Source organism: Centropristis striata, chromosome 13 (assembly GCF_030273125.1).
Source record: "Centropristis striata isolate RG_2023a ecotype Rhode Island chromosome 13, C.striata_1.0, whole genome shotgun sequence".
NCBI lineage: Eukaryota > Metazoa > Chordata > Actinopteri > Perciformes > Serranidae > Centropristis > Centropristis striata.
In genome coordinates this window covers 26,660,188-26,686,246 of record NC_081529.1, presented here as the reverse complement: position 1 = coordinate 26,686,246, position 26,059 = coordinate 26,660,188, and the positions used below count along the sequence as shown (strand labels likewise).

General features: G+C 37.0%; 2 protein-coding genes across 2 annotated transcripts in view; one reads left to right on the top strand and one right to left on the bottom strand.

The window, feature by feature from the left end:
* The window catches only part of mrtfbb (myocardin related transcription factor Bb), an 83,422-nt gene that overhangs the window by 49,747 nt on the left and 7,616 nt on the right, over positions 1 to 26,059 (bottom strand). The gene's annotated exons all lie outside the window — the stretch shown is intronic.
* On the top strand, positions 931 to 23,429 carry shisa9b (shisa family member 9b). The gene is made up of 4 exons (XM_059347261.1): positions 931 to 1,756; positions 5,233 to 5,339; positions 16,797 to 16,937; positions 19,777 to 23,429. Exons 1-4 carry the CDS (start codon positions 1,248 to 1,250, stop codon positions 20,154 to 20,156), a joined length of 1,137 nt encoding a protein of 378 aa, XP_059203244.1. The 5' UTR covers positions 931 to 1,247; the 3' UTR covers positions 20,157 to 23,429.

Genomic DNA, 26,059 nt, shown 5'->3' with positions numbered 1-26,059 from the left:
TAATCTTGTATTTTGCTCTTACTGGATACTTGCTTTGACGCTAAAGAATTGCAAAGATGAATCCTCTACAGAACTGTATCCTTAATGGGAGTTTGCTTAGACATCACTTCAGTTACAAATGTGTGGGAGAGGTGATAATAACAGGGGCCAGAAGGGCTACAGCTCTAATTAAAACTGTTACACTTTAACATATTCTCATTATATTGACTTTTATAACGTGATAACTTGTGAATTTTATCCGTTCCTCATTTTGCCAGAAACATAATCATGCTATTACAATATATTGAAATCATTAACTTTTCCTAATTTCTGACACATTAACAAATCAAAAACCAAAGTGTTGCAACATGAAAGGGCAGGGGGACATAGCATATGTTTCTTCTATGTAAAAAGATTTCTCAAGCCAAAACAGGCATCAAAACATAAAATATAGTCTGAAAGATAAACAGAACACATCAGTTTCTTGTTACCCATGTGTGCCACTGTGCATTAAATAAAATTCACCCAAAAAAAATCTACTTGTTTTTTTAAAACTCAGTAACGCTTTGGTACAAAAAATGACCGATGTATCCAAAGTTTTACTTTTAAATGTCCATTTTGTGTTTTGTAAATTAATTAACGTGTCATTAATACGTTTAAGTGTTTTATTGGTATTGTCTGTATTCAAGGCCTGTCAATCAATTTGAGAGTGACTGCAGCTTGTTTACGTTTGGTGGCAAAAATCACTGATTGCACCTTTACAGACAATTTTAAGACTCACCGCAATAATAGGCTAACTGGCTTAAAAGGATGTAATCAGAGCTTTTGCACACATCTCTCTCTGCCATTGGCGCGCTCTCTCTCTCCCCACATGATTTACTCACTCAACGGGGTCTCTTCTACTTTGCGTTGTCTTTCTCATACACACTCTCTCTCTCTCTCTCTGTATCTGTGACCAGCTCTGTGGAGTGAAGCAGCCTCATAGGCGTCTGACACACTCCAGCACAGACAGGTGCACCGCTTCAGTGATACTCTAACTATCTACTTAAGTAGACTGGTCTTTGGAAAGAGCTTGAACTATACCTTTACACAATAAAGCTTGTTTTTCAAGGAGATAAAAGTACAGGGGCGCACTGTGCTTTTACGCATGGAAGTTGGAATCAGCCTAATTACATTTACGCATGGCTGTGTCTCGTGTCTTCGGAAGATGTGTCCGGACTTGTAGGAGCTTCTCAGGGCGTCAAGAGCGGGGTAATAAGTGAGCAACGATGCGGGGCACTGAGCTGCTGCTCGGTTACTTTCTGGTGAAAGTTATGGTGTGCGACGCGGAGGGAGAGCCGGGTCAGACGGTCGACGACTTCATAATGGTGACCGGGTTTAACGACTCAAAGGAAGGGGAGATCGGGGTCACGGAGAGCCCGCACATGGAGGACAAGTGCCGCGGCTACTACGACGTGATGGGCCAGTGGGATCCACCGTTCGTGTGCAGGACTGGCAGCTACCTGTACTGCTGCGGCACCTGTGGCTTCAGGTTCTGCTGCGCGTTTAAAAGCTCCCGGCTGGACCAGACCACCTGTAAGAACTACGACACCCCGCCGTGGATGATGACAGGAAGACCCCCGCCAAAAGTGGACGTGGCGCTGGAAAATGCGAAGGATAAAACCAACCTCATTGTGTATGTCATCTGCGGGGTCGTGGCCATAATGGCACTCATAGGAATTTTCACCAAGCTAGGTTTGGAAAAGACGCACCGTCCGCACCGAGAAAATATGTCAAGGTAGGTCATCATGTTACCAGATGTTTATTTATTTAATTTAGAGTTGCCTTTGTCCTGTCAGTTATCCGTTTAAACATCTCAAGACGGATCCTTTAAGTATAAACTCATCTCTGCTTGCAAAACCCTTCAATTTTATGGAAACCAGGTCAAAAGGCAACACGTTGTTTTGACAATAAAATTGTAAAACTATAAAATAAGTTAAGCTGCACTCAAAGGGATATAAACATGTTTAGAATGGGAAAGGGATGCTGTTGTACACTGCTCAATTAACATTAATTTCCTCACTGCATACCCAGTATGCACAACAGCCATATGCACACTTTTGTCAGTGTTAAAGACAAAGTGTGTTTTGGTGTTTATTGCATTGCCCCTGGTCTGCAGCTTTAAAACTCTGGATTGTCACACTGTGATGTTGTGACATGTGTGTCTGTTCAGGTTAAAGCTGTTATTTGGTCAAGTATAGTTCAGAAAGTGAAGATCACTAACACCAAAACTGGATGCATTCTAATTTGGGTTTTTTGGGTCTAATTTGGAATAAATATAGTTATTTTTAACACGCCACAATAAAACAAAGCACAAGGTCAGCTGTGATGTTGCACCGTTTTGGTAAAAAAATAAAAAATAAAAATTTCTGCCAGTCAAATTCTGTGATGTTTCATTGGCTATCTGCAAGATATACAATACAGTTTGTTGATTAAAAAGGCAGCGTGTGCTTTTGTTTTAGAGTTTATGTAAAAATGTAAAAAATTATGCCCAATAATTCATTGCAGACGTGCTTGTGAGCATCAAACATTTGCAGGTAGTTAGTACACAAACACTCAATCTTTCCTCAAACACACTTCACATTATGCACCCAAAGAGGGTTATTACTCTCTCGCTGCCTCTTCAAAAGAATGACGTTGGGCTGAACAATGTCTGCACTGGGGAGACTCTGTGTTGACATTGTCATTCTGTGAATGACTATTAGCCTGTAGCAGTGCAGGCTAGTTTCAATCCATTAAAATAAACAGGCTTAAATGACACAAAAGTATGAAAATTAAAATTATTATATTATTGATATTTCTTTGCATGTTGTTGAAGACACTGCACCATAATGAGTGCGTAGAGTTTTTAATATCGACGATGTTACTTGATCTGAGCAGAGCTGTTTGTGCTTTAAAATTAAAAAAACAACCCACTGTGGATTTGGCAGTTCAATTACTGCTTGACATGAACATTACTTTTATCTGCAAAGAGTTTCCATATTTTTTTTTATTATTTTACAAAATTACACTCCAGATGATTTGTCTCACTCTATTGCTGTGTTGTACCAAGACAACGTCAGCACTTAGAGTTTGAGGAAGTAATATCAGGAAAACATGACTTATCACAGCTGTTTCTCTGTGACTAGAAAGAAAAATTTGCGGGACTATTACATATAAATAAACATCTGTGCCATTCAAGCCAAACCTGTTTACACAATGTTAGGAGGGAAAGCTCTCTATATTTCACAGTATACCTGAGTTATGGTGTCTGTGGTGGCATTCCTGCACTGGTGCACCGGCATTGATGCATTTTACGTCAACCAACCGGAGCTAAAAGGGGCCTGTAAGCAGGGAGAGACCATAGCAACACAGCAGCAGCTAGGTGTATGGTGGTAAGCCATGCTGGAAAATCCTAAGAAATTACTAAGAAAAGTTTCTGGAGTAGATGCTCCAGATAGAAGAAGAAACTCGTAATTCAGAGGAAAATTTAAGGTAAAAAATAAATACATACATAAATAAACAAAAACAGATTCATTGACAGCACAGGGAGACTTGAAGACAGTGTGATTATGGGTGAGAGAGATGTGGTAATGTGTAATTACTCTCACAGCCAGATGGTTGAGACAAAAGTTGTGCATTACAGGTTTAATACCAGTAAAGTCTTTCTGCAGTGCACTAGTAATGTAAACAAGGTTTGACATTACTGTTGGGCGAATGAAGCTGAAGATGCAGCATGAACCAGCTTTATATCAACATTGTATTTGCCCAGTTTAACCCATTGAAGCCTGGAAAGCGTTTACGTCGTTTTGTGGTATTTGTATAAGCTCTCAAATACTTTTTGAATTTCATTTCTATCTGCTACAGAGGCTGAAAAATCTATTATTTAGTAGAAGCGTTGACACTTCTGTTGAATTTCCAGAGAAACTTCAGGTTTTAGGGGTTATTTTAAAATCGCCCAGAGGTTTTACAGGAAGTTTTAGGCGTCAATGGGTTAAACTACATTGGCTGGCACACTGACTCGATGACAACCTCTACTCGTCTGAACACCATAGTTAACTCAGTTGTCCTACCACCATCACTGTTACATTTTGTACCAATAACCACTAGTTAGACACCCCTCCAGTATGCAAAACTTTTCTATTCCCCTTAATCTCTTTTATCAAAGAAAATTACTTGATTTAAATATAAATTTGTGTATGAGTGCATAAGAGTGAAGGCAGGTCAATAGAGTCAAACTTTAAGGGGTCATTCACAAGAAGTGCCACCTACCCTGTGACAACAGCTGTATAATATTGTTTTGGAGGGAGCAGCATCAAGCCCGGGAAAGGTCTGATGATGTCATGGTGACGCCATGTCAAATTGGTGTTGTTTTTTTTAAACAGAAACCTGCGCAACAAACTTGAGGTGTAGGGCTTGAAAATAGAAATTGAGGAGACTGTCTAAAGTTGCATTATGGGGAGAGGTCGAAGAATGTACTTCCCCCTAAACCCTACACACTGCTTCTTTAAGCAAAAGTAGCAATGTTGCAATGTAAAAATACTCTGTTACAAGTAAAAGTCCTGCTTTTAAAATCACACAATCACACAGTGTTTGTGTCAGTGTTTCTTTAATGTAGCAGCCGGTAAAGATGGGGCTAATTTTACTAGTGTACTGCTGTGTAGCTTAACCAAATATGTCCTAGTTTTTGAGTTGATTTCTAATTATTTTATTGATAATTACAAAGTAACTTGTAACTACAGTTGTCACATAAATGTAGTGGAGTAAAAAGTACAATTTGTACATCCAAAATGTAATGGAGTATAAGTACCATATGAAATACTTAAGTAAAGTATCTTGGAATTGTACTAAAGTACTATAAAATGTATGATCCATTGATGTTGAACCAATATTAAGGACTAAAGGTCTGGCCATCTCAACCTCTCCTGCTTCAACTTTAACTGACTTAAACTATTGGCCGCTTTACGAAGCATGTGCTTTTGACACCTCCTGTTTTCTGTTTACCATGAAGGAAACCTTTCCTCAACCTTAACCAAGTGCATAACCTTTGTAAACGTAGAAGTGGCAGTTATTAAATGCTCCTATCATTTGTTTGTTGAACTGTCACATGTGTTATCAAAGAGGACACAGACAAACATTTTACTTTGTCATTTAGGAGGACATGTTTGTGAAAGCAACCTGTACTTGTTATTAACTGAAAGATGTGCTCTCTGAGATTGTTCTTTATCTTTCCAGAGCTCTTGCACATGTTATCCGCCATCCAGCCTCAGAACATAACGACGACATTGGACTTGGCCAGCACTATGAGAACATACAAACCAGAGTCACTGTTAACAGTCTCCGTAAGTACTGTGACATCAGCACCACAAAGCACCTGGTCGCTCTACGCCTACTTATACATTCATGTGACAGAGCAGTTCGTTTAAACACTGGGTTGCATATGTTCACTAATGCTGCTGCCATCTGGTTTTGCTTAACAGAGTCACACAACCAATTTCAATATTCAGAAACTCACAGATTTTATTTTAAACAAATATAAACCTAAAATGGTGTGTTTATTTGCTCACCTATCTTGAATTAGCTGAAGTGATGGAAGGGGAAAAAAAAGGTCCCTCCTCAATCCTGCAGGCTGGTGAAGCAATTAGTCATGCCCTCAGCAATCACTTAACATATACACTAATTACCAGAGACAACCTAGAGCTCTGCTTCTTAGCCAGTACTTATTGTACCAAACTGCCTTACACGTTATATGACACTCCCATTCTTTAGTTCATCAGCACCAACGCCTACACACACCCACACAGATCTGCACCGACAGAAAGAAGTTCTTATTATTGCTAACCTGCTTACTGCCTTGACAGCTCCAGTCAATAAAAGGTCTTTCTGCCTCCCTCCCTCTCTCTCCCTTAGCGAGCTGGATAATTATGGCAAATGGCATCTCACATGAAAAAACGTTTTACAGACACAGCAGCATTTCATGATTGCATTCTTCATTTATAAATACCTGGTTTGGCTGAATAACTAACTTTTAAAAAGGAAAATATTGTCTGAAGCGAGGACAAACTCTTGTGATACTGAGTAGGTCCAATGCCGTATAAAGTAAAAATAATTACACTATTGTGCCAGGGAAGCTAGGGAATCAATACAATAATTAATCCAGCCAGAGTATGACTAAGGGCTTCAGTTATGGTATAAAAATATTGACAAGATAAATAAATAACATTAAGTGATGTACTGATTTCCTCTGATCTAGATGCTTCTCAAGACACTTCATTTGAGGCAGATGGAAATCAATATCAGGGATCATTCATGTGCTATAGAAGGCCAGAAGTTTGCATGTTCTCATTACAACTGAGGAGTACAGCAGGTGATTCCACTGATTAGTTTTGAAGGTTTGCTAATTAGTGAAAACACCTGGTGTAATCTGTGGTTGGAATGAAATCCTTCCTGTTCTCTGCACACATGGCAGATGACTGCCTATCTCAATTACCTCATCATACACCGCCAGGCTTTGGTTGCACAAATATTTAAGCATCTTCAATGAGCAGACTGTGCCTGTAATTAATTTAAATTCTTCCAACTTGAATGCACAACGCTATTAAAGAACAAGAAAATAAACTCTAGAAAGTTTAGAAGAAAAATTCCTTGAGATTTTAACAGATTTTGTCAAATTACAAGAACGCATGATCAAAAACCTTAAATTGCCCTAAAACAAAAACTCTTGATGAGTGATCCCAAACAAAGTAGTGATATAATGAATGTACATTACTTGATTGTAGAAAGATTACTTTGTCAACTCAGTTAATTTAAGGACACAGGCATTAATAGTTTCCCACACGTGCAGTTTTGCCACCCAGTTTGAATGTTATTACGTGATTGAATGGGCATTATCAGTGGCTATCAGCCTTATAGATATGGGTCATTTGGGGTCTGTTACAGTTTGTAATACATTCAGAAGGCCATTATAGGTCAGTAAATGGGCTGCTATATTGACGTTTATTGTTAGGTGCCAAACTTGAGTGGCTAAAGTAATTATGATGGGAGCCAAAAAGGAAGTTACAAATTATAAGGAGCATTAGTGTCTGCACAAGGAGGCATTTGGCTCAGCAGACTGGGGTTTGCATCCCAAGAGGCTGAAAGAAATAAAAAATACTTATTAAGTTATAATTATATTTAGGGCTGGGATTAAGATTAATTAATTACACAAAAATTAACACGTTAAAAAAATTGACGCATGTTAATCACACTTATTTTTGCACCTCGGAACGTTTCTCACTGGATGAGTTTCAGGCGGACCGATTATACTGGAGCACCAACTAGCGTTCATGAGCAACATGATCTCACAGAAATCCGTGAAATAGCCACGGATTTCGCTTAACTCAAAATCCGTGGAATAGCCACGGATTCGCTCAAATTTCCGTGAAACTGACACGGATTTCGCTACAATGCAAGTTAATGACATAGTCATATCCCGTGGCTATTCCAACATACAAAGTGATTATGTACATTCACTGAGTGAATATTTAGAAAATAAAACATATATTTCTCGCTACAAATGTGATCAAAATCCATTTTTATGCAGAAACTAAGTCAAAATATTGATTTTTCACTAAAAATGAGAGAACTGTCCGCCATGTTTTTTGTTCTGACCGCTGGGACCTTGAAAGTCACGTGACTTGGAACAAACCAATAGCCACGGGATATGACTGTCATTAACTTGCATTGTAGCGAAATCCGTGTCAGTTTCACGGAAATTTGAGCGATTCCGTGGCTCAAATTCCACGGATTTTGAGTTAAGCGGAATCCGTGGCTATTTCACGGATTTCTGTGAGACCAGGTTGTTCATGAGTTGAGACAACAACAAACCACAGTGAGCATGAAGGAAGAAGCTGATGAGACCTTTGGTTGGCCCCGTGGATGGGAAATTTTGTTACAAAAAACGAATAGATGGAAGCGTCGATAAGAGCATGGTTGTGTTGCTATGCAACAAGGAATTCACATATCACCGCAGCACATCGAGCCTCAAGTATCACCTCAATGCTAAACATATAGCAGCTAGCGGCTAATGTGCTAGCTAGCATGGATTGTGTTTTACTTCAAAAACCAAAGTATTCTAGTTTACGTTTTACTTCAAAAACCAAAGTATTCTAGTTTAAGTATTTCTAGTTTTTTTTAGGTCTACCTACCTATAGGCTACCTGGATTTATGAAATGTACTATATTTCTAAATATGCTATTGCTACACTTAATGGCAAAAATTCCACTGGTCTGTTGGACTTGAACAAAAATAAACAATATTTTTGTTGTTTAAGCTTATGTATTCAGTCATTATTCAATGGTATACTAAAAATCCATGTGAAAAAAAATTACTTCTCACTGTTCTCAGGTCAAATATTTATATGCGATTAAAATGCGATTAATTTCAATTAATTAATTACAAAGCCTCTAATTAATAAGATTATTTTTTTTTAATCAAGTCCCGGCCCTAATTATATTATACACTTCCCCCTAAATTTACCCAGGCAGTTTTTTTTCCCCCTTAACATAACCACATTAATTCTGCACTCAAACCTAACAAAACTAAAAGTGAAACATGACAAAACAGTGATTTAATATTTATTGGCTGAAAACAGCCTTCTGCACAATCAAGTAGGTGGAACAGACACCTTCTAATCCAGGGGTCTGCAACCTTTACTAACATTTTTGGCCAAAAAAGAGAAAAAATGTCAGAATGGAGCCGCAGACCTTATTTTGAGCCTTACAATCAAGATAAAACAGCCCACTCAGTCTAAATCAGCTTATCAACATTACTAATAGGCCATAATCAGCATTTATTAATATGATTTGGTAAGAATGCAGCGAGGGCCCAAAGTTCAAATTAGAGACTGGATACCGAAGAAATATCTCAGGAGATTTGGAATCGAAAGCTCACCTAGCTAGAAAAACTCAAAACTAGACTTGAAGTTGACAAAATTTAGAGGTAAGGCACCGGGCCGTAAATTTTAGTTGACTTTTTAATGCCATATATTAGCTGCACATTTTTACAATTGAAGAATACAAATTCCAATCGGTTGACGCCAATGATAAATACAAATAAAAATGTAAAGGAATCAGTAATTAATTTCTCATAGTTATTTTTTCACTGCCACAGGGAGCCACTGAGGCAGCCTAAAGAGCCACATGTGGCTCCGGAGACTCAAGTTGCCTATCCCTGTTCTAACCAGGCGGCAATCTCTGTGCCTGAGCATGGAAGCCACCAGGAAGTGCATAAAGCCTGCAAATCTCCGAAAATTCCAGTAGGGAGTGCTAAGTTTGGCTGCAAAAGAAATCTGCCCATTCATTTCAGTGCTAAATTTGAAAACTTCTCACTTGATTTATTACCTCAGAAAAAATTTTCAGGGACAACATTATGGTCTCAATCGCTAGTAAAAAATCTTCATCAAGACAATTTGATGTCAATAGTTCTAATAATGGCCCCATTTAGATGAAAATAGAAGATAAAGAATCGTATGATTTGGGGCGTTTCTAGCTTTGATTGACAGGTCACTGACAAGGCGAGCCGTCACCAGGAGAGAAGCAGAGCGTATCCACGGCAACGTGTCAATAAAGTTATATATAAAACATTATATACATAGAAAAGAGGACGTTTACTTTGGTCTCATAACTTTGACCCTTTCACACTATATTTTCACTTAATGACAGTTTATTTGAACATTTTGTTCAGTAAAAATGTCTTGTTCAGCGTTTGGTTGGACTAACAGACACTCCAAGGAGTCCCTGCTCAGTTTTCTGAGGTAAGAAAGATACATTTTGTTTTTGTTTTTTTGCTAGCCAAAACTAACATCCCAGTTAATGCTCCAGTTAATGCTAACATGAATTAGCAGCGACTTCTCTCAGTCAGGTTGAGGTGTAGAGAGGCTGTAGTCAGTGTCGTCAGATCCCCCGCGCTCCGCCACAGTCCAATTATGGTCTGCTCCGCGTATCGGAAACATGATGGCGACGCAAGATGGCGACGACACGGTGACTACGTCCATTATTTATATACAGTCTATGGTTCTAACCCATACATATAATGCTGATAACAACAACAACTCATAATGGCCCTTTAATGGGCTGATAACATTTGAAATGGGTGGTTCAACTTAAACCAAAATTTGATAATTATCTTTAATCTTATTTTAATTTTATTTACAAGGCCACTGTATTTCATGTAACCTTAAAACTTTGTATTTGCATTTTACCATCCCATCACATTTATTATAACTATTACTGAAGGGTGAAATGCAATTTAACCTGAAACATAACCTCAGACATTAGACAGCATTCTATTTTAAGAGGGTGAAGTCTTCTTTTTTTCAACTAAGCTTTTTTTTTTCAATCACTAAAATCAGATGAGGTGAGGTGCCAGCATTGACATGACAGTAATAAATCATTCTAAAATCAGAGCAGTTTCTCTCTCACCTTGCCTCCCCACGAAATAATCATCAGTTCATTAAAAACCAGCCAGCATGTTAGAACCAATCTTCTGAATGAGATAATTAATGGTTTCTTTAGAATATTATGTACAGCATATATATATATATTTTTTCATCAACAATTAAAGTATAACATTCACCAAAATTCAATACAACAATGCTTGGATTCGCTCACTTGCTACTGTAAATGCACATTAGGAAATTGTTTTTTTACTGATATTTTGCCCGTATAGCATTAAGTTCAATACTTTGGTTTGCCAACAAAAAAACAAGCCATTAAGAATAAAAAAGCTCTTGTTTTTATTCACATTTTTTAAAATCAGTATGTGCTAACATGTTGCACAGAGCACTCTTACGTCATACAATCTGTAGGCAATCGCACAAGAAACTGTCCTGATTTAAAACCCAATTTTTCCTGCCAGTCCCTGGTGTAAATAAAAGAAAATGATTAATGATGTGAGATAGCACACTGTTGTACTGTAAAACAAGTGCAGTCACTTCACCTATTGAAAGGTTGAGCTACTTGAGTAAAGAGGTGAAAACTGAATTGCTTTGAATTTTTTTCTTTTTTTTCAGTTTTCTCACCCCACGTGCCTCCTTGTCAAGTCAGAAAATAACTCTGTACCTGGCAATCATTATATATTCAGTTTTACTTCTTTTGAGATAACTGTTAAGGCAGTAATTGCATTCCAATTCTACTTAATGCATATAACTGGGGTCAGCCACAAGTCAGAAGATTACTTTTGTATGAAGGCTGCATTAGTTGCTATGGAAGACCTTAGAAAAAGCACATTTTGCTGTATAAATGTTAAAAAGATATATGTTTTATTCAAGCTGAATACATGTATTATTGGAGTTGAGTAGCTCTCTCTTTGTTCAGTGACCTTGGTGGTGGATGTATGGGAGGGATTCAGTGTAATAGAGTTGGTAACAGAACTAGGATAATTGTTGTTTTCTTGACAGCAATCCTTACAAGGTTACAAAAGGTGAGGGGATACATTTCGCCACATGGATCCATCCTGTACTTGTCCTTACTAGCTGTGCTCTCAGGTGGCAGGTGTGATCATGCCCCGACTATAATAGTGTTGTATATTACGGATAGTGATGCGGAGCAGTGATTGAAATGCTCCGAAGAGAGCCCCTGTTCCTCATCTATTGCCTGTCAAAGATAGCAAAAATCTGTTTGACTGGACTATGAGCACTCATTTTCTCAAGACACCAGTAATACAGATTTTGTGAGCTGGGCTTCTTTGGCGACCAGTAGATCATGTTCATGTCCTGCTGGCCATGTGCGCACATGGGGCAATTGTGAAATGTGGCCTCTTTTTACTCCAGGCAGGCAGCCAGGGAGAACAAAGTCTCCGCTCACTGCCAACACTCCACTGGTGCATGACAGTCCATTTCCTCACTGCCAGATAGAAATGTATTTCAGCAGCATTACCTCTGACAGCAGCTGGAAAATTGCCATCAAATGTAGAGCCTACATATGGTTATATTTTCCACCTGCTATATACTGTACTCTGAACTGTATACTGAAGCCTCAAATCTTTAACGAGATAATTACAAACTGACAATACAGAGAGCCTGAAAAACTTTGGATGGAGACACACTGGTTGTTTCGCTCTTTATAGTTTGTGAAATGAGAAAGTGTAAATATAGTTAGCTTCATTTTTCACCATATTGACCACTGACAGCACTGATATAGTGAAACCATTATTGAATTAAACTAACTTTTAATAGTTTTTCAATAATTCCCCAAGTGTGCAAATATAATTTGAAGAAAAGAGAAAAAAAAGGTTTGAATAGAAAATCACTACCAACTTGAATAAATTGCAATTTCTGGCTTTGTCTACATTCTAAAGTGTCGCACTTCTTGGGTTTACTCTTAAATTTGACTGATGCAATTGCTGTCTCACCTTGAATTTATTTTAATAGTGTGAAAAAATAACTTTCTACACCTCCCTGACTGTCATATCCTGAAGCTTCAGCTGCAATATGCATAATCTACAAAATGAGTTTGTTCCAGAGCAACAAAGGCTATTTCACCTGCCAGTGCCAGGTATTATGATTGAAAATTGGAGGAAAAAACAACAAAAAAACCCAAAACTAAATAATGGAAGCTCCATCAGTCAAGCTGATCTAACCTGAACTGCATTGAAAGAAAGGACAAGTGATGGTTTGAAGACACTGTGCTGAAAGAATTGTGATGTATTGTAAGATACATATGTTAAACAGGAGTTATATAGAATGCAATATATTAAAAAAATAGATCTGAATAGGGCTGTCACGACTTCAATTCTACTTCAAATCATAGGTTGAAATTAGCTTTTGATTTCGCTTTTTAAACTCAAAGTTTTCTCAGAACTGTTCTTCGTTATGAATGTCTTCTAAAATACAAAAAAATATTATAACAAAAATGTTTTATCGATCAATGTACACACAAGTGTAAGCATAAATGAGATCAACTAATTATTATGAACATTGTACACATACAATAGAAATAGTGTTTGAATTTCAGAAACCTGACAGACATGATAAGTTATTGACTCGTAGATAAAAGAATATTTTTTTTATCTCTAACTTGAAAGTAGGCTGCCTGTAAATAAGAGCGCCCTTCTCCTTGTACCATTTATTTCGGGGCACACAGCTCCCAAAATACTCTCTTAAATCTTTTATGAGTGCCAGGGTGGTGTCTGTGTCTGGAGTGTTAACTCGCTTATTTCCCGCAACAACCATGGAGTCTTTAACCTTACAAGTCTCCAGAAGTGGCCTACTTTCTTCCAGCAGCTAGACATAAAAGCAGTGACTTTGACAACAGTACACGCACAACTGACACTCAGTCAACACAAAGTCTGATAAACATTAAAGAGGGAGATAAACAAGTACACACATCAGCACTTCAGTATAAATTAAGTCTGGCATCCTGAAAATAGAAGTGTTGCACCAGATGTTCACAAATGCACTGTCCTCATTTATTATCTGCAGTGAAATCTATTCTCATCTTGGACTATAAATATAGAAAATATGAGATATCAGACAGGCTCAAAAAGTTAATGATTTTGACAATATTGGGATACAAAACAGTTTGGCCAAAGCATTCAGTGTACATCGTTAATTATTTAAACTATTTACCTTTGATGGCTTTCTAACGTTAAGGGGATACCCTGACTTTGACCTTGACTGCAGTATCAGATAAGTGCAGTGATCAGGTGACCACTCAAACACTATAGCTTGCACACTTGTTCCAGAGCAGATGGCCTCTCTAATGAGAATACAAAAATAGTTTTCCATGGTTCAATGAGCTCATCTGAAAGAAAACTAAATTTGTTCTACAACCCTGATTCCAAAAAAGTTGGGACTGATTTTGACATTAGATTTATTAGAAAACTTTACAAATGCAATGACTTTAATGGTCAAACTGGTACAGTTTATTGTACCCTCATTATGAATTTATTTATATTACTATATCACAACAGTTGGTCAACAGTCCAGGGTCCCTGTTGTCGTATTTTTCTTTATAACTCCTTTCCTTGGAAGCCATGCTGCTGTAACACATACAGTTTTTGTCTTGCTGAAATAAGCAGGGACGTCCCTGGACGTCAGTATCTGTTGCTCCAAAACCTGTGTGCACCTTTCAGTTTTAATGGTGCATGAACAGATGTGCAAGTTACCCATGATGCCATGGGCCCTGAAACAGCCCCATACCATCACAGATGCTGCTGCTTTTGAACTTTGCGCTGGTAACAATCTGGATGCTGCCTTTCAAAGTCTTTAGCCCGGGGTACATGACGTCAGTGATTCACAAAAACAATTTGAAATGTGGCCTTGTCAGACCACAGCATACTTTGCATCAGTCCATCTCAGAAATGTCGACAGCATTTCTGCATGTTGTCGATATATTGCGTGAATATATGTAAAAAAGGATAGAAAATGATCAAATTCGGTTTTATCTAGGTTTTACACAGCAACCCAACTTTTTGGGAATCAGGCATATGCTGATTTCTTTAATTGTGCATTTTTTAACAACAACATAGGATTTCCTAAAAAGCAGTATTAATCATGTTTCATCTTGGTAAATAAATTACAAGTAAAGTGCATTTTATGTCTTCTCTGGAAGCAGACCTAATGTGGCTTTTATCTAAAAGAAGATCACATTGAAAGAGAGCCTGTGTGAGTGGCCCACTTACAATGAAATGCATGAAACTGAAACAGGTCAACAAGCCCAGAAAGGAATGTGACAAGGAATCACAGATAGATTTGATGCACAGACTTCCGGTTTAATTTTTGGAGAAGATCATTACTTGGTACAGCATTTTTAAAAGAGGGTTATTAAAGAGAAATCCATCACAGGGTTTAATAAGTTATCTGTGCACGTCAAGTGCGGTCTTTCTCAATGACAACAGTTTTTAATAAGGTTTTTAATAAACTGAATAATACAGAAGTCTGTTATAAAGACAGCCTTATCATAAGGAGAACACAGTGGCATCTTAAACGACCTCAAAAACTGATCGTACTCATTGCACCACCCCCTCGTTGAGATGTGGAGGAGTGAGAGAATTGTTGAAGCTGTCCTCTGCATCATTTCATGAGACAGCATTGATAATTTGAGACTTTCCTAATTAATTAGCACAGTAATAAAGTTTCTTGCTGACCAGTGGGGAATAAGAGCCCAATTAACCTATTTTCTGTATTAATGATCTGTTTTTATCAGACACATTCTAGATCAAGGACTAGTGGACTCCCCACAATTTAAAGTTTGTAAACTTTTACCATGAACAAATGGCAGTGATGACTTGATGGACATCTTTTTATGTTCATATCCAGAAAATTGGTGCCAGATTCACGGTGGATTAACACTGCTACTCCTCAGGTTACCTTTAAAGATATCATATGTAACATTTCTAAAATGTCTAAGACTTGACCTATGTTATATATTTTGTTGAGTTGCATACTTATATTATCCCAAATATTTCCAACAAACTTCAAACCCAGAGAAATCTGAAGTTTTACTGGAGACATGTGCTTGCCTGGTTTTGAGATCATAACCATTTTACCCCTCTCGTTACTCTCAGATGTATTATCTGATGTTTCCTGTTTGAACAACTGTAAATCATACGTCACATAATTATACTCAGTGACGGTAATGCAGCATTTAGTAAAGACCTGATACTGTATATTCATATGATGTTTCAAAATCAAACCAGTTTATGATGTGCTACAATATATATTATATGCCAAGTGACTCATTCCAACCACCAAGCTAATGCATACGTTAATGTTTAACCTTGGAACAATTTTCAACATGGTTATAAAGTATTTTTTAGTGTGAATATCAGTGCTGGACTGCCCCAAACATTTAATTCACCACATAATGTTAGATACAGTAGCTGTATGGGTAATCAACTCATCTAATGTTAGCAAGTAAGCTAGCTAGGGCACATTACATTAACTTGTTAGTAAATATTTCTGCCAGACTCATGTCAAATAGATTTTTTTTATCAGCAATGGTGGTTGTTTAACACTGCAGACAACAACTCCCATGATCCCTCACAACTTCACCATGTCCATGTTTTGTTATTGTTTCTATTGAGAGATCCTTAGCATCAAACATTACATATTGTGCATTTAAAGGAAACCCTTTACGTCATCAGAATAAGCGTTGATTCACAACCTCATGACATGTAAAATAACCATCATCAAACTTTAACAGAGTGAGCAATTAATGAATGACCACAGCTATCCATGTCAACTAATTGTCCATAAACATGTTGATATCTCTACTCAAATATATATATATAACATACGGCACAGTGTTAAAACTGCCGCCTGTGAATTGGTACGTTCCACTAATCCCCTCCAGAGAAGACACTGTGAACATCTGTTTGCTCTGTCATGCCAGTAGGCAGGGGGCCAGTCTCTTTGCAGTGCACCCTTTAATTTACCAGATGTCTACTGTAGGATTAGTACAGTTTCACAAAGAGCAGTCATGACTCTCCAGCTGGGTCCCCAGAAAAGCCTACTTAAGGGAAAGTGACACTATCAAGTTCGAGAAACAATTACTCTATATTCACGTCCATCCATCAAGCCAATTTATATTCTGGGATTACATAACAGTCACTCAACCAGGCCAGTTTAAATTAGTATTGGTATTTTAACCATTTATACCAATTATAAACATGTTTTAACCACATCTTTTATTAGCTAATGCAAATTATATATACATATTTGAAAATATTACCTTAGCAATTAAAAGGGATTTTGTTGCTACACAAAACAAAAACACACTTTTTTTTTGCATTGACAACTGGTGCTTTCCCTCCTTCAGATAGCAACCAGATGAACAACGCGGCTCAGGCATCAACTTTGATAACACAGCCTTACCCGGACATGGGACCAATCACCAGCCCCTATGAACAACAGAAACCTGTCAAGGATCTCAACAAGTACGCCACTCTCAAGGCTGTGGGTAAGGTTAACCTCTACAAATGAAACTAACATAATTAATCAGGGTTTCCCATCATCATATAAGGAGTGTCACGTTTTAATTGAGTGAACTGGAATTAACACGATTTATCTGAGTCATCATGGGAAAAGTTTTATAAATTCATGAGGCGGAAAATTTGACTATTTTGAAACTAAAATTACAGTATTGTTAGTTCAGTACTGGTCAACTGATGACAGTTCGAATAAAGAAAAATACAAATAAAATAAATAGCTTACACCATTTCTAAATCACTCCAAGTATTGTTTCTGCATTATATGTTCTGTCTCAATGCATAACGGACAACAAATACTGCGATAAAGAAATGTATATGTATCGGATATATTGAATGATAAAATCTGCCAAGTGATACATCGGTCGGGCTCTATTTCTATCAAATCTCTGTCTGACAGAAATCCTTGTCAGTTAATCTATGGTCCATCAGTGCCAACAAGGATGGGGACTAAAAGTTTATTTATAAAAGTTTGTTGTTTTTCTCATGTGCTAATTTTGGAGAGTCTGCAGCAGGGTCTGGACAAAAAGAAATAATAGAAAATACCAAAATAGTATCACTCAGATGATGATGTGAAAGTAATCTTTTTAAGAAAGTTTCAAAGTAGGTGAGTAAAAATAAATTTCTTCCAATCATAAAGTGCAAATTAAGAAAGTTACCCTTTTATATACATTATGAAAATACTAGTAAATGTGTTTTTTGTTGTTGTTGTTTTGCATAAAATTGTGTTTGAGGTGATTAAAATAATGATCGTGATGTTGACCTGTTACAATGGAGTGGAACACTAACAGTATAGTCAGGCACACTTGGTGTAAAAAACTTGTTATATATATGTCAACCCATATATATATATACACTTCAAACCAGACTTCCAAAATTTAGAAGTCCATTTGTAATATTAAATCTTAAAGAATTTATTACCAGTGTTTGCATTTTGACTTGTCTAATAAAGTGAAAAATATGTAATTAATTAATTAATGTAATAATTTAATGTAATTAATATTGATTTTTTTTATTTCGATTGCAGAAATAATCATTGCAGTCTCATTTAAAATAACTTAATTAAATCTCACTGACCTCTATTTTGGCCAACAGACATCTTTGCCTGTGTGCCCCACTTTTACAATTTAACAGAGCAAAAATAAACAAAAGAAATAATGCAGAATCAAAGTGCGGACTGAAGGTATTTGTGGATCTGTATTTGATACTATTTAGCACAGTGAAGCAGGAGTCTTTTTATAGATGAATCAATTTGCTGCATTTGACAGACCTGGCCATGGAAGGGATGACAGCTATCAGCATGCCTGTAGTAGGTCCAATCACATAAAACAGCTCATTCTCTTTGTGATTTACAGGAGCAGCTGAAGCCTCTCTGCTGCTAATACACTGAAGTGCCGTCAAACAAACTGATCATTAGGGAAAATAAAAATAGAGCAAATCTTAGCTAATGAGACTGGGGACAGGAGACAATCAGGAGCAATCAAAACACAAATGAGTTGGGAAGGGGTGATGAGATGCAACGATACTGTACATGTGAGCCCCTGTGCTCCAACAGTAATATATGTTTTCATCTAACAGCACTTATGTGGGCTTAGTGAGGTAGCTGCTGTAAAGAATACTACATCTCTTTCCTGTACCATGAAGTGACACACAGCCACAGCATGAAGAGACCACGTTAAAGGTTATCTGGGAGACATTTCATTAAAAAAAACGTCTGAAATGTTAGAAAAGGCTAATGCTGGAGCTTGGTGTGCTCAGGCTCAATTAGAGCTCAAGTGAATTCCTGTTTTCATTCATTGTCTGCACCTGATTGGAGACATAAAATCATACTGCAGTGTTTTTATGCGAAAATTACTGCAGCTGATTATGGCAAGACAAATGCCAAAAGACAAAGATATACTGTGCAGTGATCAACACAGTAATTTCCACTGGGGATAGGGGACATGTCATGTCATCATGACATGGTAATAAGTAGTGCAGCCAGTGCTTGGTAGACTTTATATGCCCTGGGTGTCGTCTCTCAGGCTGCCCTAACTTGTTAGTGGAGGTGGTTAGAGCTGTATGCAGCCTGAAATTAATACCTGCAGATATTACCCAGGTCTCAAAAAGTACTTACACTTCTCCTCCATATTTTTCAAAAGAAATAAAACATTATATACAGTTTATATTATCCTAACAAGATGGTTGAACAACAAATCAAGGCCAATAGTGGACAGTGTCTTGTTGTAAAGATACAAATACAACGTTTCTATCAGGGGAACTTTAAAGACGATTTTACGTTAAATATCATTTTAAGTCGGTTTGCTGCGTCAACAATGCAACATGTTAACATAGAATTCCAGTTTATGTTATACCAATATAGTATTACTACTACTATACTATTTTAATATGGAAAACACAATAACCAATAACTGATTTATTGCTTTTATTGCAATTTCAGTGTAGCTGTAACAAAACTTTCAACATATTTAATACAGGTTTAATATGTATCTGTGAATTTATGTATACACACACATATGCCGTACAAGTATATATAAAGAGTTAATTTTTATTTTAATTTACTCCCACATATCATTTTTAATTTATTTTATGCGCTATATAAATCAAACCGGCATTGGGTTGATTTGAATACATCACAACATATTGTGATGCCTGATGATTTAAGGTTGTACGGGTTTGTCTCTCTTCTCTCTGTAATTTTAGTTCTGTTTTTATCTGCCTGTCTGGTTCTGCACTCAGGACACAATGCAATGGCTAATGAAGGGAAAAATGACAAAGAACTATCATGTTGTTTGTTTCTGTATTTGTTAGCGGAGAAAGCAAATGACAGCTTCTACAGCAACCGCCGGCAGTTGATCGAGATGACAACCAAGGGCAGCCTTCCCATGGAAGCTGTGGACATGGAGCCGGAGCCGAGCAATCCTTACAGCCCACCCAGACAGATGTCTGCAAAGCAGAATGGACACAAGTACAAAAACCCCAAGAGCCACAGCTCCCAGTCACTGCACTACAGCTCCTGCACTGTTGCGAGCCCGGGGGTGCTAAGACCCTGGGAGAGCAATGACATGGGACTCCGGCAGAGCTACGGGCCAAAGAAGCTCTGCATCATAGAGAAGGAGCTGCACACCACCCGCTACATGCCTCCACAACCATACTTTGTCACCAACAGCAAGACAGAAGTGACAGTATGAAGGACTGTCTAAGCATCAGGCTTACAAGTAGTCTAAGTTAAAGGAAGGCCGTAGCTGCTGACTGCTGTAAGAAATCAGCATGGACTGTAATATGTGCAGTTGTGCATGTGATGGGCAGCATTTAAGACGCCACATTAAGGCGAAATTGCTCGGTGACAGGACTCGGTATCAATCACTGTTCTGCAGGAAGACACAGTGATGAAGAGGTTGTCTTCTATATTTATATAATCCAACTAAAACAAAACACAAAGGTTACATAACGCATATATGACATGTGACACATACAGTGCTGTTGTCAGTATATCAATGGACCATAACGTTTAAGAATACTTTATCTTTTTTTTTTCAAGGTTAAGTTGCCTGTGGTTATTGGATACTGATAAAATGCTTACATAGACATTTTAGATACTGAAAATGCCTGGTACTGCTAGTTCGTGGATCAAGTGCAGTATCCAGGTTGTGCATTTAGTTATTTGAAATGAAAGTAGTTCTCAGTATATGGCACAAGTTAATCAGGAAGAACATATTTGCAGGACAAATGAGGATAACTGATGTTTAAATCATACTTTGTTATACTTCATTATCAGCTACAAACTAATTAGACCCTAAGATCTCAATAATCATCTCACTCCAAAATATTACATACATTAGTATTGTCATTTTAAATGTCTAAAGTCAAACTTAAAAACATGAGCGATATCAGTTGGTCACACACAGTTCCAGTGGCCATGACTTCATGATCAGTGACTTCAGTAAGAATTTAAGTTTGTTTCCAAAAGTTATCTGTGCTGCATTCATTTGGAGTGATTCATAAGCTAAGTTATAGAATATATATATATATATAAGAAACAGAATGTGAAAGTCTTAGTTTTGACCAAAATTACTCAAAATCCATTAAAAAAAAAGTGAATAAGAATGTAATGCCACTTTTCAAAACGTCTAATTTTGAATGAAACCTTCCAAGTCACAGCCATCCCACTGATGCATATATTTCCGTGATTACTACTGTACATGTAGGAGAAGTAGTATCAGTGTTGAACCAGTGTTGTGTTGGTGTAATACTGTAGTGCCTCTCATCAGTACCAGCATGTGTGTGGTGATCCTATAACATAATGTAGGTGAAGCCCCAGTATTAGAACAGTGATTGGTCTTAGTCACCCATTACGCCCCCAACAAAAGTCGTGTGAAGTTCAGTGTGAAGATGGAGGCGCAGTGTTCACATTACAGTTTAAACTTTCAGCTTCCTAAGAAATGTATTTGATTTAATTCCAAATATCACTTTTGTTAAATGTATCTGTAGCGGACAGTCTGAAGCTTGTGGTACAGTTGTAGTTGAAGAGGACACATTATACTCATTTTCAGGTTCATACTAGTATTATATGTTTTTACTTGGATATGTTTACATCCTTTATGTTACATTCACATGGAATAAGGGAGACAGTAGACGGCAAACAGACGACACCTTCTGGACAGCACGGGATAAAAAAAAAAAATTGCAACATTATAGAGGTGATAGAAAATTAGGAAGAGCGTAATAGGTCCCCTCTGAACTTCTGTTAGGATAAATGTCAAAATGTTGGGTTTTTCTCTGTTACTACTCAAAATTAAACTGTCCTTTGTTTGACTCACAACAACATACTACATGATAAACTGGACCCGCTTTTGTGGTATTTGAGTCAACTATTAAAAAGTATGTTTAAATATTGGTCACCACTTCCTATCTCAGCTAAATCACCATATCAAGAACTAAGTTTAAAAGGACATCCATGCCACACTTGGCAAAAAGTTTTAAATAAGGTTCTCTGGTGCAATTGATCATTTGTTTCACTGATTTTCCAGCCAAGAAAATAAACTGTAAAAAGATCACGTTCACGCCTGCCTGCTAGTCTTACTCACGCGGTCGACTATTTCAAGCAGCTGAGGACAAGGCAGCACTCATAGCTGATACACAAGTGGGAAGTGTATTTATGTATTCTCAAGCCCAAATCATAGTTGTTAATATTCTCACAGATGTCCAACCACACTGTATGCACTATTTTGCATAATATGTAGATCCAGTGCAAACTGTGCTGTCACACAGTTAATGAACATCGTTATTTCACGCTATTTAAACTCATGTTCAGCTGGATTTTTATTCATGCGAATTATATTGTATAGTGGAAATTGTTTTACCTTTTCCTCAAAGATACTGAAATCACTGTTACTAAGCTGCACCACACCATATTTACACATGAAGATCTACTGTAATACTGCCAGTTAAAGACATAATGTGTATAATATGTTTGCTTTACAACATCTAGATGTGGCAACACAGCAGCAATGTTATATTGAAATTTAAAGGAAAGCCCCTATGATTACAGGTCTATTACAGTTCACTATGATGGCTATCTATTTCTTATATCACTGTTAGCTTATTATCAGAATAGGCATCTGATTAAATGACTGTTCTAATGAATGTTATGCGACATTATGTACAATGCAAAGTTGTTTTGGTTAAAGGTGACCTTTTAAATATATTCACAACCTCTGTATTTCACAGTTCACAGCCGCCATGCATTTATTACAGGAAATTACTGAGCATTTAAATGTTTTCTATACATTGTTTGTGCAGTATTATATAATCCCTGTGTTGCAAGTTTCCTGCAAAAACCTTGAATCTCTAAAATGTCACTTTTGTTGTATTGAATTTCATAAAGTTTAAAACCGTTCAAAAAATACCACAATACAACTGAATCATCAAACCAGTGATTCAATTATGTTGTGGTGTTTTTTTAAACAGTTTGGAAAGGTCCAAGGTTCATGAAACATTTTCTGAATGTGGAAAACCTCTATGACTGCATTTTACACTGATACAAGGTTTCTACAAGACAGTGCACGCCAACGATGTCAACTTCTTTTTATGTATTAGATACCACCCAAGTGTAGCATACCTTGTACAAAGGAAATAGTCATAGGCAATGAACAACTGTAGCACAATGTCAGTAGACTCCGTTTACCTGTGCAGCTTGCACGTAAACAATATCAGTAAAGCTACTGTAGCTTTTAGCATTTTGTAATTGGTTTATTCAACTGACTTACCTCTTTCTTTTTAACTAAAAGGAAAACAAACATTTGGCTGATGGTAGAATCTAGTGTGCCAGCGGCAAAAAAATAAAAAATATGAAAGTTGATGCATGAAAGCACAAAAACAGAGAAACACATTCCTTCAGAGGTAAGTTGTCTCTAGCATTTTGGTGCTTAATAAAACTTTTTCTCTTGCTTTTTAAATTCTGAGTCTCGTCTTCTCTATTGGCTGCCCCCTCAACACCACGCCCGATGGTATCATAGCAACATGGAAGAGCACTTGAGTTCAGCCAAAGGTCCTCTTCTGTATAATATACTACTGTTTATGGGACTTTCTGTTTTAGTGTGCCCCAGCTGTAAAAAGTGAAGTGTCATTATACTGTCTACATTAAAATTATTTTTAATAACTGTGTCCTCTCCAGACTTTATTGAAGCCGCTTTTTTGTCCTTGATACTTGTAATTATATAACTTGACCTGGTTGATTTGGTTTTTTTGTTGCTTTTAATTCCTGTGAAATCATCTCTCAGTGGTAATTTATTAACATGAAACGTAGCTGATAATTAAGATGTACTTTTTAGCAGTAAAATGCAGCTAAACAGAAACATGTAACTATATGTTTGTGTTTAAACTTCACAATAAGAAAATGTTCTTATAACGTGTTTAAAACCTTTTGCAGGATGCATTCTGCATATTTTTTGCACTGTGTAATATTATTATGAAGATTTTCTCAAATTCATGTATCTATTTATATTTCATATTAAAGAAGCTTCAAGCTGGAAAAACATATTCCAGTGCTCTGGATCAGTAAAGAGAAAAAAACTTCAACAGCTCATGTTGTACAGGTTGTTTGACTGCAATAATACAATAACAACAGGAGGCTACAACCCACATTCACACACTCATTCAGTCCAAGCAATGGGAGTTAAACACATTGATTTCTTCATTGTAGCCTTACTACAGATGCACCACTGAGAGACTTTTCTTGACGTCTCTGCCACTCGTTCAATACTTTCTTATCTGTGAAGGCTTGGATAAATATAGGAGCTAAATTGATTCAGCCAAGTGCTAATGCCTCGAGGAGCTAATCAAACTCCATGGAGAGTCTGAGGTTTGTCTCTGCTGTGGATAAGTAATTAAATAAAAGTACAATAGCAGGAGAATAGCACAATAACAAAAGAGAACAATGCAGATTAAGTTCTTGCTATCCAAACAAAAGCTTTGCTCTGTTTATATGTTTGGCAGTACAGACCTTAATTCACTAGAATACTCATTTTGGAGAAAATTGGAAACTTTCCTTCGCTTCAAGCACAGGAAATTGTGTTTTACAAAACAACACCTCTCTTGCAATTGAATTATAATCCAATAATCAGGAATGTATCAACTGACCAAAAGGAACTAAAGCCCCAGGACCATGAAAGGCAGGCAGCTCAGTTGAACAATCCAGCTTTTGATCACCTTGCTTTTCACTCACTTGTTGGAGAATTCAATCCATGATGGACCTGTTACTGCAAGTTCCTCCTGTTTACAGCAGTGCTTTCTATCAGAACTTCACTTTTAACAAGCCTCTGGGAGCACTGTCATTTTCTTGAAAATGCCAGGAGACATTCTTGTTAATTAGCAAATGACGTTTCCTACCACCAGGGTGGTTCCCTCTGGAAATTAAATCAGCACAATAACCTAATTCAGTCAGACAGAGGGGCACAGCCATAGTCCTAGTGTGTGAAAAATCTTGATCCTGCAGCAAAGAAACAAAAACAAATCGGTGTGATTTTTCAAACATGAAATAATGCAAGACTGCACTCACCACATGAAAAACAGCCAATCCACGCGGGTAAACCAAATGCAGCAGAGTAAAAAATTAAATGTGCCACAGGCCTACATTCAGAAGTCTTCTGGGAGTGGAAGACTTCATGGCAACTCATGTTTATTACCACTACATGCATTTGTCATTGTCCTGACATAAAAGTTTCTAAAATGTTTTGGTCTTGATTTCTACTTTTCAGCAATTATTTATCTGCCAAATAAAAAACTAAGACCACTGCTCTGCTAGTTGCTAAAAAAAAATTCACACTCACCATGGAGTTTTATGCCCTTAATATATAAGTATATTTTAATGTACTAGTCGTAAGAAATCATAATTGAACTTTTAGAAGAAATAGATGTTTACCATTAAGCCCAGCTCCATTTCATTTATATATATATATATATATATATATATTGCATTCAAATGAATGGACAGAATTTTTGTGCAGCCACACTTCGCAACCCCTGCTGGAATTTTCGGTAGAATGCAGCTTAAACCTCTGAAGTCCAGGAGATTTTGGTTCAAATATGTCAACTTCCTCTGCATTCATTTCTGTCTCTGTTTATCATCTTTCAGTCTGTCCTTACATCACATGCATGGCTCCTTTTACTCCACACAAACTTGGTTATCAGTCAGATTTTTCATTTTATTTTAATTAAAGTATAAAACTGCCAGGAACCCAAAATACAAACAAAAGACACAGGTGTCTATGGAAATGTACCATTTAAAATTTTTTTTTTTTTACCATTTATACACACAAAACAACAGAAAAAAAGAATAATTAATAAAAATACAAAACAGTCTATTTGCATGTTAATTAAAAATAGTAATAGTTTTCATTGTAGAAAGAAAATTCACATTTTAAAAATGGTCTAGAAACATCAATGTCGCACTGTGAAAGCTCCTATGATTGCACTTATAACTGGCTTTCTCAGCTTGTCTACATATCATATATAAATAAAGTCATTACTGTAAATTAAACATTTGTATTTTCAATAAATAGATGGACTCCAGAGGTTTAAGGCACTTCCTGGT

What these genes read in the sequence shown, in the direction of transcription:
- shisa9b (XM_059347261.1), top strand. Translation starts at nt 1,248, where the DNA reads ATGCGGGGCACTGAGCTGCTGCTCGGTTACTTTCTGGTGAAAGTTATG. An exon ending in CACCGAGAAAATATGTCAAG is followed by an intron (nt 1,757 to 5,232) that starts GTAGGTCATCAT and finishes TTATCTTTCCAG; the next exon opens with AGCTCTTGCACATGTTATCC. An exon ending in AGTCACTGTTAACAGTCTCC is followed by an intron (nt 5,340 to 16,796) that starts GTAAGTACTGTG and finishes TCCCTCCTTCAG; the next exon opens with ATAGCAACCAGATGAACAAC.